Below are 18,733 nucleotides of genomic sequence, written 5' to 3'. Positions count from 1 at the left end.
CAAAATAGATAAGGAAATTAATGGTCTTCCCTAGAATATAAAAGGAGCTTATAACAAAGCGGTTTTAGCAGCATTAGGAATTTTTTTTTTGATAACGAATGTAAAAGCTGTCTGCCATAGAGGATGGTCAGGGTGCCCATGATGGGGGCAATGTCTGACTGAGACAACCAGGGGAAACCGTAAAACAAGTGTGACGCAAATTAGGTTTGTCCTTCCTGGTTGAAGCTTGTCCTAACACAGCTTTCGTAGTGAAGGAAGAGGGTATCTTCCACAGCTATCTCCATAAATATTCACACGACACGTGAAACATATGTGCCAAAGAATAGAAGTGGTAACATGTTTAACATTAGAAATTGTATTTTACCAATAACCATCAGTCACACATTTATAACAATTACAGCATAATTGGATACAGGGAACATATGACTATAACAATACTACATTAGTACACCCTGCTCAAGTGCTTTTATTTAAGTAAATTCCTACTCACAAATATATAAAATAAGAAAATACACACTGAATATTAATGGCTTTAAGATGGGCCACAGTAACAAATTGAGACAATGCTGGAGGCAGGAACATCAAATCTGCCTTAAATTGTGGTATGGTAAGAACCCGAGTGCTGAAGGAGCAGAGCTGGTGTCCTGTGGACTGCGAATGGACAGTCCGGTGGAGTGCAAGGTACGCAATTGCTTAGTCTATTCCTCTGCATGAGAAGAGAGCACCAGAATTAGACTGCACTTTGAGGTGCTCATCCCTGTGGTATCATGACCAATAAGAGGAATACCCTTCCTGTGAAAAGTCCTTCGTATGCTGAAAACCTTGGCTCAGAGCATGAAGCAAAAATAATACAGCTTTCAATGGACACTACCAATTTATATTTTATTCATCACAGGAGACAAAGAAGTGTTAGTGTGTAATATGAAAAAAAAAAATAAAAAGCAGTCCTGTTGCAGGAAAGCTGCTCCAGAATTTGGAAATGGCAGTGTCTCACAGGAGTAAAGGAAATACAGCTGTGCCCACAGAAAATAATATCTACTATAACAAAGGACTGCTGTCAGCACAGACTAAACTGTGGCAGGTGTATGGAGCTGTGATCCCTGCCAGGGTCAATCAGAATGCTGATCAGCTGCTGAACAGTGAGAGGGCGATTGCTGTAGAATCACATCCCCCATTATCAAAAAAGATCAAAGTACTAATAAGCCTGGACAACTTCTGGCAGCGCCATATTAACCACCTAAGTGATGGCAGTATCAGACCATCAATAAGGAAATATAGAAAAATGGGTCCTAGCTGAATCGAAAAGGCAAATCTTCCTCAAATTGACTATTTGGTAGAAGAATTTTGTTACCTTCAAGTTAAAGACACTGGAGTCTGAGGACATCATGCAAAATAGAAAGGTTGGCAGTGGGCAAACAGACCACACGCTGAATTCAGAAGCTGCCGCTGTTTAGGTATATATTTCTTTTGGGCATGATAACTGGTTGACTAAGCAGATTTCCTTGCCCCAGCATTACAGTACTCATATACAGTCCATTGAGTTCTCTGGGATTGTGTTGAGTGCACCAGTGAGCCCCTTGGTGGGGGCACAAGACGGGGGATGCATAGCATGCGAAGCAGGGTCCACATTTTCAATGTCTTCCATCTTTGATTCATTAGCACTATCCCAATTGATATGAAAACGTGTCACACGTGGGTTTGATGCCAGGATGTTCCTCTGAAGCTGAAAGACAGATTGGATTTTAGATGCTGTGCAGTAGAAGTGCTAATCTGTTATCAACGCATGCATAGCAGCTGTGTGATCCTGCAACTACACTATTCCCTCAGTTTAATTAACGACTGCATAAGTCTTTATTACGCCTTTAAAAGAAGTGTTCATTTGTATACAAGTGGTGTCCATAAAAATATTGGGGTCAAAATAGATATGTTGTCCAATGCAATGTGACAGCTGTGAGCTTAAATTTAAAGAAGCCACAATGGCTGGTCTGATTAATATTTAGATTACTGTGGGAAACAGGTATTGCTACACAGTCAAAAGCTGGGTACACACTATAAAAGGTCTATCCAATCTGGCAGGTAGGAATGAAAATCTGGTAATGTCTGGTAGCAAATGACAACCATTTGTCCCAAACGCTGGAACACAGACACAAATGTCGTTCAGACAAACTGGTAAAAGTAGTTTGCTTTAACCAATTTGTCTGAATGACCATTTTTGTCCGTTTTCCAACGTTTTGGAGCAAATGGTCAATTGTCATTCACTACCATACATTACCAGATTTTCGTTCCAACCAGCCAGATTGGACAGATGGAGGTGGTGGTGGTGGTGGTGGGGCGATTCAATTGTATGTCTGATCTCCAGTTTCACAAATGTCTGCTCACCACCTCAGGAGGATGCAAGCAGAAATCTGTGCGACCGCGGAAGTCTTACCCGATCAGAGCAACAATTGAATTTCTTTGTTGGGCACCCATTAGTAGTGGCCGCAAACAACTGAATTCCCCCCCATAATCATAGTGTGTACCTAGCTTAAGACTATTTAACTCTCCGCATCCACTTCAACCTCCATGTGCATTCTATGCAGCCGTTAACTGTACAGGAATTAAACACAAACAGCTGCAAAACACTCTGAAGACAGCTTGTTAACATCACAGTAGGAGATTATGGGCCGTATTGAATTAGAAGCAAAGAGCTGCGAAAAAGTATCGCCATTTGCGACTTTACGCCGGGCTGAAACTTAATCTCCGTATTCAATTCCATCCGATTTTCGCGTACTCGGAAAGTCGATGCAATGTAATAGGCAAAAACGATTTGCCTCTGAATAGCAGGAGAAAAGTGCTAAAGTTTTATTTTGGGGTGCCAAGGTGGGGAAACCACTCAGACCCCTTGGGACAGCCCCGTAAAGGATAAATGCGTAAAAAAAAAATCCCTTAAAGTGAGGAACACTCCAAAATAGTACTTTGAATTTGGGGGCGAAAAAGCACAAAGTGGAGGGACAAGCTTGCAAACTAGGGAAAAAAGGTTCTGGGGGTGCTCTGAAAAGGGGTCAAGTGTTTTTGGGATTGCAGGTACATTTATGAGGGAGGAATTTGATTTTTATAACTTCACTTTAGAGAGACTTTAAAAGATGTTTGCACCCATTTTCAGGTACCCCAATTTTGACAGGACTACTTACTTATTTTCTCCTAAAAATACTGCTTTATGCCATTCTTCACCACTTGTGCAAAGACGCTAGAGGCAATTGTGCAAACTTAATGGTGCATGCACACGGTCAGATCTGTCAGATGAACGATTTTACCAACGATTTGAACGATTTCAGTATTAAAATGAAATTGTCAAAATCTGACTGCAAACACAGACTATGTCAGATAACGATATCTGACATACAGGAACGTGCATAATTTATCATTGCAGGCCCATGACAGATTTTCTTACAGATATGAACGATTTTTAAAATAGTTATCGTTCATATCTGACAAATCTTACAGTGTGTATGCACCATAAGCACCCGAAACTGTTTTATTGGGGCTAATCGTGCACTATTACATTGTTCCCCAATGTTTCTGCATCTTAAAGATACAAAGCCAGAAAACTGCTTACTAATAGTCAGAGCACTGGGCACAAATGTACTTCTCGTGTCAACAGTACAGGACACATTTCTTGAGCAAATATTAGCCTTATTATTTACATATGGTATCACCCACATCTGAGATGAAGTCACACAATTGTGCATAATAAAACAAGACAAACCGCATGATTTGTAAGCAATGGTTCCCCTTGGGAGGGAGAAGAAACATTAAAACTGATCCCATAGGAATGAAGACTAATCTAATCGGTAACAGATCATGCGATAGGTCTGAAGATTCATTGCACAGCGTTTTGATACTAAGAAGCTTAATATAGCCCAGACCTTCATCACCCCCTCCCATTCCGCACCAGCAGCAACACAGCCCCCACACCCCTTAGTATAGCCTCTTTGTACAACTCAATTTTAGCCAAAAGCTGGATTAGATTCTATACAAATTGTATGTTAATAGCACTATTTAAACCCAATGTCGACCAACATGATAAACTTATCTGATTGCAAACTAAGACCATATACTTTTCTCAATGTTTGTAAATTGGAAGTTAGCCATCAGCAAGGTAATTTTCCTAACACTGACATGTTTAATAATGCAAGTTGCACAATAAAGAGTTCTAGCGTACGCTGTGACTTGGTGACTCTATGTTGATCATCATACGTTTGTTACAGCTAAATGGGAAGGTTAAGCCATTTCATTTTCTGTAGATTTTTCTTAAAATACGTAGACAGATATAGGTGTCAAAATGAAAGCAACTGCAAAAAACAGGAATGCAGCACACCTAGGTATTAGATATGTTGGTGGGCAACACTGGTCAGGGCTTTCAGGACAGAACTGGTGTGGCAGAGTCACCCTATGAGCAGGTTTCTCACAGCCCATCAGTAAATACATTATCCCATGCATTCAGAAGAAAACAGTCATGCAGGCTGGTACAAGTACCTGACAGAAGTCTGCCTTCAAGGGTGGATTCTCTCTCAGCTCAGAGTCCGAGTACTCATTGTTGACATAATAGCCGACTCTAATGAACTCCTGTCCTCTGTATGTGCAAGTGATTAGAACGACTGTAACCCCCACAGCATCAGACTCTGGGATAAGGCTTGAATTTGGGGCATCTGCCTGCAATTTTAAGAGTGTAATGTGATCTTTTCTGGAGCTGTGCAACAGCAAATACAAGACAACATGCAACAGCAAACATCAAATACAATACATTCCTATACTCCACTGATACACTGGAACAGTAGTACAGAGCCACTAAACCTGAAATACAAATTGCTATCAATAAGTGAGAAAACATCTACAGTCAGGTGCATAAACATTGGGACATTGACAGAATTTTCATATTTTGGCCTCTATTCACCACCACAATGGCTTTGAAATGAAACAAACAAGATGTGCTTTAACTGCAGACTTTCAGATTTAATTTGAGGGTAATTACATCCAAATCAGGTGAACGGTGTAGGAATTACAACGGTTTCTATATGTGCCTCCCACTTTTTAAGGGGCCAAAAGTAATGGGACAAACTAAACAATCCTAAATCTAACTTTCACTTTTTAATACTTTGTTGCAAATCCTTTGCAGGCAATTACAGCCTGAAGTCTGGAACGCATAGATTTCACCAAACGCTGGGTTTCATCCCTGGTGATGCTCTGCCAGGTCTCTACTGCAAATGTCTTCAGTTCCTGCGTGTTCTTGGGGCATTTTCCCTTCAGTTTTGTCTTCATCAAGTGAAATGCATGCTCAATCGGATTCAGGTCAGGGGATTGACTTGGCCATTGCATAACATTCCTCTTTTTAGCCTTAAAAAACTCTTTGGTTGCTTTTGCAGTATGCTTTGGATCATTGTCCATCTGCACTGTGAAGCGCTGTCCAATGAGTTCTGAAGCATTTGACTGAATATGAGCATATAATATTGCCCGAAACACTTCAGAATTCATTCTGCTGCTTTTGTCAGCAGTCGCATCAATAAATACAAAGGAACCAGTTTCATTGGCAGCCATACATGCCCACGCCATGACACTACCACCACAATGCTTCACTGATGAGGTGGTATGTTTTGGATCATAAGCAATTCCTTTCCTTCTCCATACTCTTCTCTTCCCATCACTCTGGTACAAGTTGATCTTTGTCTCATCTGTCCATAGGATGTTGTTCCAGAACTGTAATGGCTTTTTTAGATGTTTGGCAAACTCTAATCTGGTCTTCCTGTTTGTGGCTCACCAATGGTTTACATCTTGTGGTGAACCCTCTATATTCACTCTTGTGAAGTCTTCTCTTGATTGTTAACTTTGACACATATACACCTACCTGCTGGAGAGTGTTCTTGATATGGCCAACTGTTGAAGGGGTTTTCTTCACCAGGGAAATAATTCTTCTGTCATCCACCACAGTTGTTTTCCGTGGTCTTCCGGGTCTTTTGGTGTTGCTGAGCTCTCCGATGCGTTCTATCTTTTTAAGAATGTTCCAAACAGTTGATTTGGCCACACCTAATGTTTTTGCTATCTCTCTGATGGGTTTGTTTTGATTTTTCAGCCTAATGATGGCTTGCTTCACTGATAGTGACAGCTCTTTGAATCTCATATTGAGAGAGTCGACAGCAACTGATTCCAAATGAAAATGTCACACCTAGAATCAACTCCAGACCTTTTACCTGCTTAATTGATAATGATATAACAAGGGAATAGCTCACACCTGTCCATGAAATAGCTTTTGAGTTGATAGTCCCATTACTTTTGGCCCCTTAAAAAGTGGGAGGCACATATAGAAACCGTTGTAATTCCTACACCGTTCACCTGATTTGGATTTAATTACCCTCAAATTAAATCTGAGGGTCTGCAGTTAAAGCACATCTTGCTTGTTTCATTTCAAAGCCATTGTGGTGGTGAATAGAGGCCAAAATATGAAAATTCTGTCAATGTCCCAATATTTATGCACCTGACTATACTCACACTTAAAACTAAATCGGATTGGCAGAGCATGATGGGTGTACATTTTGAAAATCTGATGCCAAAGAATAGCATATTGTTACACACAGCAACTAAAATGCTATTTTTCTAGTACAATTAAAAACGTCAAGAGAAGATCTGATTGATTGGTATGGGTAACATACCACATTAGGTCATAATTGTCTCTAAAACAGATTTGGTGTAGCAGTAATATTTGCCTTGTAGGCGAATGCCTGGTATGGTTCTCCGCAAAGCTAGACTTTAAGGCCCAATGCCTGTAAAAATAACTAGAAAGCCTTCTCCACAAACTCTAATTCTCAGAATTTTTTTTTAAATGACAAATGGTACTTACCATTGATAACTCTTTTTCTTTGAAGTCCATATGGTCTACAGAGATACCACGGGGATCATGTGGTTGGAGTGATCCAGGCACAAACTGATCAGCTTTCAGCTCCCAGGATGCCTCACTGCCCTCCTCCACATATACCCCACCCACGGCCACAGGCATTCAATTCTGTAAACAAGCCCAGGTAGGAGAAGGAAAGTGGATTCGGTGTACAATCGTACACCAGAAATACTCAGAAATGAGTGATTCCGTGACAAAGAAAAATTAGCCAATGAAGCCAGGTGCGTCAGGGTGGGTGCCCTGTGAACTTCGAAGAAAAAGTTATCAATGGTAAGTCTACTATAACTCATTTTCTTCTTCAGGGTCCATAAGGGTGGGGGACGCGCTCCTGAGCAGAAAGGAGAACTCGTCGCTCAAAGGAAGCATCCTTAGAGACAAAAGTATCAAAGGGGTAAAACCTAAAAAAAAAGTGTGGAAAGACCACGTTGCTGCCTTGCACAATTGTTCAGCAGGGAAACCACAACTAAATGCCCACGATGGGGCAGAATGTGCTGTCGCCATGTTTGGGACAGGGAGATCAGCCTGTGTGTACACCTGAGAGATAGTCATGTGTAGCCACCTCACCAGAGTCTGCTCGTTAGCTGGCCATCCTCGTTTGTGAAATCCATATAGCACAAAAAGAATCTGATTTTCTAACAGTTTGTACGCTGCACATATATACGGAGAGCATGAACCACATCCAGGGAGGCTTCACCTACAGAAAGGTCTGAAGACTGAAAAGCTGGAACCACAAATCTCTTAATTAACATGAAAACAGGACACTACCTTAGGAAGGTAACACTCCCTTGTACGGAGAACAGCTCTATCCTGGTGAAAAATCAAAAATGGGGAGCAACAAGAAAAGTGCTGCCAAATCAGAGACTCTGTGTGCAGAAGAGATAGCGAGGAGAAAGTATCTTCGCTGTCAACCAATTCAAATCAGTGTCCGGAGGTTCAATTGGAGGAGCCTGTATCCCTCTGAGAACCAGATAAATCCCACGGTGCAAACGGTGGAACAAAGGGTGGCTGAACTCTGAGAACCCCTGACAGAAAATTCTAACATCCAGCAAAGAAGCAATCTTTCTCTGGAACCAGAATAACAGTGCCGAAACCTGCACGCTCAGGGTGGCCAGGTGGAGACCAATGTCTAACCCAGCCTGGAGAAAAGCAAGTACCCGGGAAACCCTAAAAACCTTAGCGTCATACTTTCTGCGGGAACACCATTTAACAAAAAACTGCCAAACTCTGTAATAGATGCGGGCAGAGGAAGGTTTTTGTGTCCTAAGTATCGTTAGAATCAGAGATGGAGAAACCTTTGGCTCTTAAGATGGAAAGCTCAAGAGGCACACCGTCAAAGGCAGACGGGGTAAGTCCAGATGTAGACAGGGACCCTGCGCTAACAGATCTGGCCATAGAGGATAAGAAACGGAATGTCTATGGATAGATTCCGTAAGTCAATGAACCAATGATGTCTGAACCACCCAGGAGCCACTAGTACTACAGTTCCACCGTCGTGCTTGAATTTCCAGAGTACCCTTGGGATGAGGGAAATAGGGGGGAGATATAAACCAGATTGAAGTCCTATCTTACTGCCAGCGCATCCACTAAGGCGGTTGAGGGGTCTCTGGTCCTGGACCCGTACCTGGGGACCTTGTGATGTGATGCCATGAGGTCTATGTCCGGTAGGCTCCATTTGTTCACTAGGAGTTGAAAAAACCCCTGGGTGGAGAGTCCACTCTCCGGCGTGTATGTCCTGACGACTTAGGAAGTTGCTTCCCAGTTGAAGACTTCCGGGATGAATATTGCCGAGATAGCCGGAAGACGACATTCTGCCCAGATCAGAAGGTTTGTCACTTCCCTCATAGCTGCGTGACATTGCGTGCCTAAATGATGATTGAGATAGGACCTGCATTGCTGATAGAATGGATACCCTTCGATTGCGTAGGATTTTGTGAAGTCGCAATGATAGGGCTGCAATCTTGTCCTCTGGCAGAAACACCCTTTGTGCCTGAGAATCCAGAAATGCCCCCAGGCATACCATCCGCTGTGTTGGAGAAAAAAGGATTTCTTCCAATTGATGAGCCAGTCATGCTTCTGTAGACTAGCCAAGGTCAGCTGGAGACTGTGCCAATATCAGAAGGTCGTCCAGATATGGTAGTATTCAGATTCCCTGACGCCTGAGGTAGGCAGTCATACCCGCCATTATTTTGGTGAAGACAAGAAGAACCATTGATGCCACAAAGGGCAGTGCATGAAATTGGTAATGTTGTACAGAACAGCAAACCATAAAAATTGTTGGTGGGATGGCATAATAGGCACATGCAGATACGCACCCCTGAATGTCCAGGGAATCCATAATATCCCCAGATTCCATTGCCAAAATAATTGACCAAAGAGTCTCCATACGGAACTTGGGTACATGGATGAACTTGAGTGTTTTCAGATTTAGAATAGGGCGATGAGACCCATTTGGTTTCTGAACCAAAAACAGAGATTGGAATAATAAACCCTTCCTTGTTGCAACAAAGGAACCGAGATTATCACCTCGGCCCGCAGCAGGGAGTAAATAGCCTCCTGGAGGGCCAAGGCCTTGATAGAATCTGATGGGAGAGTTGCGCAAAAAAACTTCTGGGGAGGATGCCTCCGGAAAGGGAGGGCATACCCTTGAGAGACTACTTCTCTGACCCAAGCGTCTGTTTAAGGCCAGTAGTCCGCAAATATGTCGATCTCCCACCCTGGGATCCCCCAGGAGAAGGCCTGCCCCATTAGGGAGAGGGTTTTTTGTCCATCTTAGAAGCTGATGTCTAGCTGGCCAGGACCTTTTAGTCTGCTGCTTGGCTGTCCTGCGAGAACTAGACGGCCTGGAGGAAGACTGTACTTTTGCTCGTCCCTGAGGACGAAAGGACCGAAAAGAAGACTGCCTAGACTTCAACATAGCTGTTGATGGCAGACCTGCAGATTTTGAAGCTGCCAGATTAGCTATTTTATCTAATTTTACTCCAAAAAGTATATTCCCCCAAAAAAAGGTTAGGATTCCAGAGCCTTCTTTGACCCTTTATCTGCTTTCCAGGACCTTAACCAAAGGGTTCTACAAGCAACTACCGCAGCTGCTGATGCTTTAGAAGCCAGGAGCCCAGCATCTACTGCAGTTTCTCCCAAATAGGAGGCCGCTTCCTGTATGTGGTAGTGTTCCTGCTAGGCTGTTTTAGCGGGGCGCGGCGCCCTGCCCTCCTTCTGGAGGGCAAAAAGCACCCTGCCCTCCAGGAGGGGGGCAAAAAGCGCCCTGCCCTAACAGCCTGCGGGAGCTGTTCTAGGTTCTGGACAAACATGCGGTGACCCGGTCACCGCCGGGGAATAGACGCCGGGCGCATGCGCCCGGCGTCTATTCTCCCTTTCTGCAGCGCTTGGGGGCTGCCCGGCATGTCCGTAAGCGCCGGGCACGCCCCCAAGTATGACGAAAAGGGGACGCGTCTTATAGACACGCCCCCTTTTTGGAACCACGCCCCCTTTTCGGCCGCGCGCACAACATTGCCCTCTCTAGCTCCGGCGCCCTGCCTGCCGCCGGAGCTAGAGGGAACACTATGTGGGAGATATAGGTCAGCAGTTCTCTGGTAGCATTTGGTAGAATATCTTCCAATGCACCTGTCCATTCTTCAACAGCCTTGGATACCCAAGCCCCAGCCATAGCTGGTTGAGTAATAGCACCAGATAATTAAAATACTGCTTTAAGAGACGTTTCAATTTTCCAATCTGTCGGATCTTTAAGAGAAGATGCTGACGAAATAGGCAACGTAGCATTCCTGACTTAGTACATTCAGCAGCTGGGAAAGAATACAAAAGTTGCTAATCATTTCGTAACATGGAACAGTTTATCCTGGTTACTCCATGCCTCTTCCATAAGTTCAGTGAGCTGCTCAGATTTAGGAAACAGATTTTACCACCTTCTGATGTTTGAACACTGGAGCCTTCTTTCCAGGAGCCAGTTCAGCATCCTGTAGATTTAGGATTGATCTAACCGCCCTGAAATAAAAAAACATCCACTGTAGAAGGACAGTCCTTCTATCCCGAGCAAGACCCTGGAAAAGAATCTGGCGCATCATCCGATTCCTTCAATGATAATATGCTGAGCAGACTTGATAAAAAGAACCTCTGCTTAGGCGCCCTAGTGACTACTGTTTTTTTTTCGCAACAGCTGACTGAGCCATACTCTGACTTGAGAGGGCATAAACATCCACCCAGGAAGGATGTATAGGAGGGGCAAACATTGCATGCTGTGGGTATCCCATTAAAAGGAGGCAGTGTGGGAGTAGCCCAATGATCCACTAGCTGTGTCATCACCTGGGACAAGGACACCCAAGATTGCTCCTGTACAGGGACTGGTCAGGTGGTTCTTTATAACAAACAACACACAAACCACCCTGAGAGGACAAGGTTAGCCACAGGGTTTACATGAAACGAGCACAGAGGCCTCCGTCTCCTGTTGCCCTTTACTTTTTGACATATCAATTATAAAGGTAACAATGCAATGTAATCTGACAGCCTTCACAAATATCAAGTAAATGTGAAGTACCAAAGAAAACCCCCCACACACCTGTAACAGAGGGATGAGGAGAAAAAACAGTGATAGTTATTCTGACAGAAAATAAAAGGCAGCATCAACACAGCAGCTAGCAAAACAGTCACATACAATGCATATATAATTAAGTTGCCATAGAGCCTGCATCAACTACTCAAACGTGAGGTTTGGTAGGATATAGAGCACTATATACCTGACCCTGGGGAGAGGTATACAGGGAGACGGACCCAAAACCTACTGAAACCAAAACGCTTCAGCAGATCACCAATAGTGGACTGTGAGAGTCTCACATGTGCGAGGAGGGTAGGAGGAGCGACCCAGAGGCTGGAAAACCTTTGATGGATCAGTCTAGATCGGGGAAGGATTTATCCCATGCCTTTTATTTCTGGACATCTGGTACGGAGGTTATAATTGCCTGCATTATTTATTTTTAGTAAAAAAAAATATCTTTGGATGAACCTTTTATATTTGCTCTTTTTATTTGGAGCTAAGATCATCATTACTGTTCATTTTATGATATTTTTATGTGAAAAATGTAACTGCCAGAGGTTTTGTCTTACCTACCACACTTCTATTTATCCTCTTGTCACAGTCATTTGGGTGACCAAGGTTGACTTCACCTCAGACAGCTATCCCCCGGCTGCGCCAGTGTCTATTTGTAATATTGTTTGTTGCTGGATCAGGGAAGGAGCCTACCTCCCCTAAGCTGCATCAACCGGCCAGGTACGCTGGCCTCATGGCAGCAAGAGAGTCTACTGCCGATTCCCGACGTTAGACGATAAGGCCCCGGTGGTCTAGCGAGGGAGCGGACTTCCATTGCATCTCCAGCGCTGGAAGCAAGGACTGCTGCATGCAATTCCCCCTAAGCGAGGAATCACCTTACCCGACATCTCCATGCATCCGGTTGCAGTCCGGGCCCCAGCATCGATGCTAGAAAGCTCTTCCAGTGACCCACTGAAATCACCTGAGACGTTACTGGTGTTACGGCGGGGCGGAGGAAGACTGAGTCGCAGTGCATGTGCCTTAATTCAGACGCTCGGCTCCTGCCGCACCAAACGAACAACTGAATGTCTATATGTGGAGAAGGACCATGAGGTATCCTGGGAGATGAAGGCTTAACTGTTTGGTGCCTGGATCACTCCAACCACATTATCCCCATGGTATCCCTGTGGATCCCTAGGACCATGCAGAAGGATCAAATTATTTTTCACAGTACTACTTATATTCAATTTAGTGCTTTTAAATTTTATTATGAGTAGATCAAGTATAAAAGCAAGCAGTACATTCACAGCCCGAATTCTAAGCTGTAGCTAGTGGGAGGTGAGGCAGAAAGCCAGTCCTTAACTCTGTGTGGACAAAGCTTGTGGCCAGATCAGGGATATCAGGCATTACAAATATAGGTTTAAAAATAAAATAAAAGTTACACAAGAAAAACAAGGGTTAAATTATATTCTATAAGACTTCAAAATGTACACATGCAAGCTTACATAAAAGTGTCAATTTCAGTTCCGCTATAACAAGAGACTTCTCCAATGACAGTCCTCAATGGAAAGATTACAAACTATTCCCAGATATATTAATATATTAATGGCCATGTGTACAATGTGTCCCATAGCCGGTGAGGGCTTGTCTCATTTGCGTTACGATATGCACTCTAAAAGGGAATATTAATACTTAATCTGGTTGTCAACGTGTATTTCAAAAATACTCCACCATGAATTCAGTCAATATGACCACAGCGCTTGGGGGCTGCCCGGCATGTCTGTAAGTGCCGGGCACACCCCCAGGAGTGACAAAAAGGGGACAGGTCATAAAGAAACACCCCGTTTTCTTTGGTCATTGCCCCTATTCGGGCGCACGCAGAAGTGCCCTAGCTCTAGGTCCAGTGCCCTGCCTGCTGTCGGAGCTACAGTGAACACTACATGTGCAAAGACTACTTGTTCACTTTTACCCCTTTCAGACATACCGAGATTCCCAGGAATTTGGCCTGCCTCAGCCAAATTCCCGGGTTGCCGCGTATGTCTGAAAGGTACCTTCCCGGATAGCCGACCCTTCAATCGAACAGGGAGTTTCCCAGGACTTAAGTCCCGGGAAACTACCCGGCTCGTGTCTGAATGGTGCTACCCGGGAATTTACTTGGGTTGCACCAAGCAGCTTCTGATTGGCCAGCTGACGGTCACTCCTGTCATGACTGACAGACTCTGCCTCACCGTCATTGAAGTCCGGGCAGTACATGTGTTTCAGCAGCTCCTATTCACCGGCATCTTGGACATGGCGAGGGACAGAGCCGGAGAGGCTGGAAGAGGCGGTTCCGGGTCACTGGGGAGGGGTTTCTGGGATCACCAAACTCGGCTCTAGCACAGCGCATCATCTCTGCTCCAATTGTGGGACCCCTTACAGATGGTGGTACCGGCTCTAGCCTGGCTAGTCCCCACTGTCCCCTAGCATATCGCGGCCGACATGTCTGGAATAGGCTGTGGCGCTGTCCCATCAGAGAGGGAGTGAGAGGTGAGGAAGTTGCAGGAGCGGAGGATCCTAAAACATTCACACTGCAGTCTCAGCCATCTCACTTTGAAAAAGCACCTACAACACCAGCTATTGTCAGACATCCAGTGTAAAAAAAAAACAAAAAAACAGAAAAACCCTGCTTATGTCAGAGGGGTCTACCGGGAATTTCCCAGGTCTAAGCTGTAGTGTGAAAAGGGGGGGGGGGGGTGTATCTCATCCAAATACCTGGGATTTAACAGAGGAGAAATTCCTGGGTCTGAGGAGGAAGTTTCCCGGGTGGTATGGCTGAAAGGGGTATTTATGTACCTGGAAAGTTCTTTTCCTAGTTTTAGAGACTGCAATCTGTTTAATCCATAGTATACAACTGGCAAACAAAAGAAGAATAAGTACCATACATCTTGCAGTCAATTGCTAAACCCTATTACTGTGTTTATCGAATGCCGGGTACACACTAGACCACAGGTTCTCAAACTCAGCCCTCAGGACCCCAAACAGTGAATGATTTCCAGGTCTTCTCTCAGAATCACAAGTGAAATACTGTGGATCTTTTAAAATGTGTCAGTGAGTAATGAGTACACCTGTGCAGCTGCTGGGAAACGAGTTTGAGAACCACTGCACTAGACTATATCTGGCACATAGACCAGTGTGTACCCGCTATGTCGCTGACGACGTGCATCCCCGCGCGTTGTCAGCGACATCACCCGTTGGACCTGCATGCACGTCCGACGGCCAGCACCGAATGCAGCATGGCCCCCGTTGTCACTCGCCGTTGGCAAGTGTGTATGCACTTACCGATGCACACGCGACATCGGTTCTGGGTACACAACGCTAAATGGGGTAACTTCAGATGGGTACACAAGTGTATGAATTAATTCTTGCCCAGGGTGAGAGTTCATTAATTTGGTTACTTAAGTGTGTGCACCACATCTCAGTGACCAACTGCATATATAGCAGAACTAACAGACAAGTGGTTTCTTACCTGAAACACAAACATGTGACGGCCAGCAGGGACTGGGCCCACCAGTACTGAGTCAAGGACTTGGTCATAATCCTCACTTTCTGCTGAACCCACATAGATTATTTTCCATTCCAAATCTGTAGAAACAGTTAGCCAGAGATGGTTTAAATGAAACTGGACATATGGCAATAAATATCAAAAATACATTTTCAGTGTGTTAATTTTAGTTTCCCTCAGGAAGAGCAAGTATATCACCAAATAAGAAAAAACACACACAAAGGGATAAGCAGGAGTGCAAGGCATAAATATGACATTATGTTAAAAGGAAATAAGTAGATTTTGTTCTTCAAATATATTTAAAATGGTTTCTATATAGGGAATATTTTGTTTGAATACATCTTAGAAACCAGACAAATCAAACTAGCACCACACCAGATGCCAATCAATCCGGGTTCCAGACAGAAACAATGGTCAGTAAAACAAATAGCCAGAAGTCACTATTGTGGCAAGTGCATAACAGAAACCATACATTTAGAGGTTATGTCCACGTAGCACCTGGTGAAAACTGATGTTACAATGGCTGCATTAGACAGTGGTGTTTTATATTAGGATTGTACAATTCTAAAGCCCCATACAAACTGAGTGTACGAGGCGATGTCTGATGCGGCAGGCCCAACGGGGGTGCCAGCATTGGTAAGTGCATCCACACTTGCCGATGCCGGCAACAACAGCGAGACTGTATGAAAGCAGGGCCATGCTGCATAATTAACGATATCCCCAGATTGAGCTGCATGTTCAGACGACTGGGGATATCATTAATCCTAGTGTATACACACTGGACGATATGAACGATACATCATTCATGGATATCGTCCAGTGTGTACAGGGTTTAATCCGGTGGGTAGTCTACATTCAAGCGTTCTGTACCTGTCACAACCCGTGCAGTTCCTCTTTCTTACCTCGAGTGTCACTCTCTGCTCTAGTGCTTCTAGCACACTGAACTGATGCAACAAACTGCTCAGATACATACCACATACCACAGGCTCCCATTTATCATCGAAGCATAACCCCTTTAGCGCTCGTTATGCCACCCTTTCTGGATTTAAGAAACAGTGGTAATCTAAGATTGCTGGCAATGGAGACTTGGCGGTGCCTCTCCGGGCACTGCCGGGTCCCCATGTCATGCACATACAGACCAATGCGCATGCACATAACACAGGAGCCTTGTTGCTGGCAGCGTTAGGCAGCCAGCAGCCCAGTGGAGGACGTCAGAGAGGAGGACGACTTCACGGGACCTTGCCAGAGGGGTAATTATTGGCAAATACTAGTAAATTTGTATCAGTGATACTAAACGAAAAATAGCGATGTGTTTACCATCGTTGATAAATGGGGGCCACAGTGTGCTAGATGCACCATATGAGAGAGAGACACCCCAGGCAGGAAAGAGGAATGGCACGGGTTGTGACAGGTGCAGGGTGCTAGAATGAACACTAGGTGGGTACTTTACACACCACTAGGTAATTTAACATGTGCCCCTAAAAGAGCTACTACTACTAGTAAGCCCCAGACAACCAGTACTCTGGGAAGTTGCAAAGGTCACACAGATACTGTCACCCATCTTGTGGTAGCTTGTTCAGAATACATAAATTACGGAAATAATCACATAGGGTTTCAATTAAGCGAAGCTCAGGTGGCCAGGGGGGTTAGTGTGAATTATGCCCTCTTTGATGGTTGGATGAATGAATGCCTTTTGCACATTGGCCAACTAGACTATTCAAAGCAACTCACCACAGTGTACCAACTGTTACCCGAGGCCAGATAGGGTGGCGCTTCGGGACAACCCCTCTGATAAGGAAGCACCAATCCAGGGCATTTCATCTAAAAACTGTACTGCTCAAGCCCAACTATAATGGGAGTCCTGCATAAAAGAGTGCATCAACCAATATTTGTGGGTGTAGTGATTTGACAGGGCTGACTAGAGGTTACAGGCTCCTGTTGGGGACAGATTGCCATGGAAACCCCTTGAGTAAAGGAGTAGACAGATGCTGTAAGAAACCTAAACAAAGCCAGTATGCTATAAATTGGTGTCAGTAAAAGACAAAACAAACCGTAAACACCACAACTCCATAGGAAACCCTGAACTAAGAAGCAGACGACCAATATTTTACATGCCAAAATAAAAACCCTTACCACTAGAAAAGCCATTTATAGCACTGACATGAGCAATAGTGGTCACCAGGGCCGTAGCTAGGGTAGTGCGGCCGATGCCATCGCACAGGGCACCACAGGTCAGGGGGCACTGTTTGGGCCTGTCAAATTTCTGTTTATTATCATTCTCACTTGTAGCTTCCTCTTATTTCATCCCCAGCACCTCCTGGCCTCTCCTATCTCTTCCCTGGCCCTTCCCCATGAGGCCATGGTCCTTTTTTGGGTGCATTATGTCCCTTTGAAAAATGAGGGGGCGCCAATACTCTTTCTGGCACATGGCACCAAAAAGTCCAGTTACAGCTCTGGCGGTCACTCACCATCAGGTAGATCTTCTATACATTCGAAGGTGACCTCAAACTGGAAGGGGTTGCGGAAGGGACAGGGATTATCCAGCACCACCATGTTGAGTATCTGCACCTTCGCCATGATACCAGTCAGGACGCTCCCACGCTGCGCACAGACACTGCAGGAAGCACACAGATGGTTACATCACCCGTACATAGGTACATTACATAGGCTGGAGCAATAATGTGATTGTAGCAATAACAAGATCACATGAAATATTAATTTACTAGAAGACATACTATAAACTTGCAGGTATGGCAGTCTTGCCCTAATACTATGGTCAGATCCACCACTGCAGAACACACCGGTATACTATATAAATGATAGCAGAATATGCAGCTACATAGACATTGTATATAATTAACCATTGTGCTATGCAGAGAATGCAGACTGTGGAGCACAGGTCAGGGCTGTCAGCAAAGCTGGGTGTAAGTGTATGTGTATGCCATCACCACTAGGATGAAGTATAGAAAACAAATATACATTCGTAAAAGTAGTAAATTAGCCGCCACCTCCCTAACCCCAAGAGCTAGCACTCATCACATAACCGGGCTGGTGGTTACCGGGGGCAGGCAGGGAATGTGAGGTCAGCCCAGTATAAGATCACTCATCGGACACACACAGCCATGACAGCCCGCTACGGGTGACAGGTGGCCGGTGTCCCGCCGCCTGTTACAACACAATGGACAGCAGGTGGGGGTGGCCGTTACCGGGTCGGCGGTGATGGTGGTGCTGTGGGCGACGTGAGTCCGTGGCTCCGGGTGTTAGTGTGTTGTCGGTGGTCCCACGCTCAGTGCTCCGGGTCAGCCGCGCGCCCTCTCCCTTTTCCCGCTCTCTCCGTTTGTCTCCCGCGCGCCAGCGCCTCGCGCTCAAACGCCACCCCGACATTAGCACGCGCCCCCCCCGGCCCCGCCTCTTCCCTCCACCCACTCCCTTCACTGTGTTAACGGCCACTCCCGCCGTCCAATCAGACGAAAGAGGCGTGGCATGACGGAGTTGGATAAGGCGGGCTAATGACGGTCAAGGTCAGTCAGCGAGAGTGGCATTAGGGAACGGGAGGCCTTGTCTGGCTTATGGGGATGGTATTGTCCGCCTTCCACAGTCACGCGGGGACACTGCCCATATGAAATATGGCTGCCGACGTGTCCGCAGAGTCGCGTGCCTATGACGCGCCGACGTGTTGGGAAGGGAGGAGTCAGGGCTCACTGCCCCGTCTGAACATCTCATCATCTGA

At 45.1% G+C, this 18,733-nt stretch overlaps 1 protein-coding gene across 2 annotated transcripts; it reads right to left on the bottom strand.

Annotated features, from left to right (window-relative positions):
* Positions 1–339: 339 nt before the first annotated feature.
* LOC148515092 (histone chaperone asf1b) lies at positions 340–18,399 on the bottom strand. Of its 2 annotated transcripts, none has more exons than XM_088480439.1 (5): positions 18,210–18,399; positions 17,472–17,617; positions 14,968–15,083; positions 4,516–4,692; positions 340–1,723 (listed from the first exon to the last, which is right to left on the bottom strand). In XM_088480439.1, the coding sequence occupies exons 2-5, from the start codon at positions 17,578–17,580 to the stop codon at positions 1,523–1,525; spliced, it is 603 nt and encodes a 200-aa protein (XP_088336565.1). In that variant the 5' UTR covers positions 17,581–17,617; positions 18,210–18,399; the 3' UTR covers positions 340–1,522. The 2 variants fall into 2 exon arrangements, with proteins under 2 accessions (XP_088336565.1, XP_088336566.1); XM_088480440.1 differs by lacking the exon at positions 18,210–18,399 and adding an exon at positions 18,063–18,187.
* Between the last annotated feature and the right edge of the window lie 334 nt (positions 18,400–18,733).

The sequence above is a fragment of the Taudactylus pleione genome, unplaced genomic scaffold (assembly GCF_031769625.1).
Source record: "Taudactylus pleione unplaced genomic scaffold, aTauple2 ptg000253l, whole genome shotgun sequence".
NCBI lineage: Eukaryota > Metazoa > Chordata > Amphibia > Anura > Myobatrachidae > Taudactylus > Taudactylus pleione.
The sequence above is the reverse complement of the archived record's forward strand: the minus strand, read 5'-3'. Positions and strand labels throughout refer to the sequence as shown.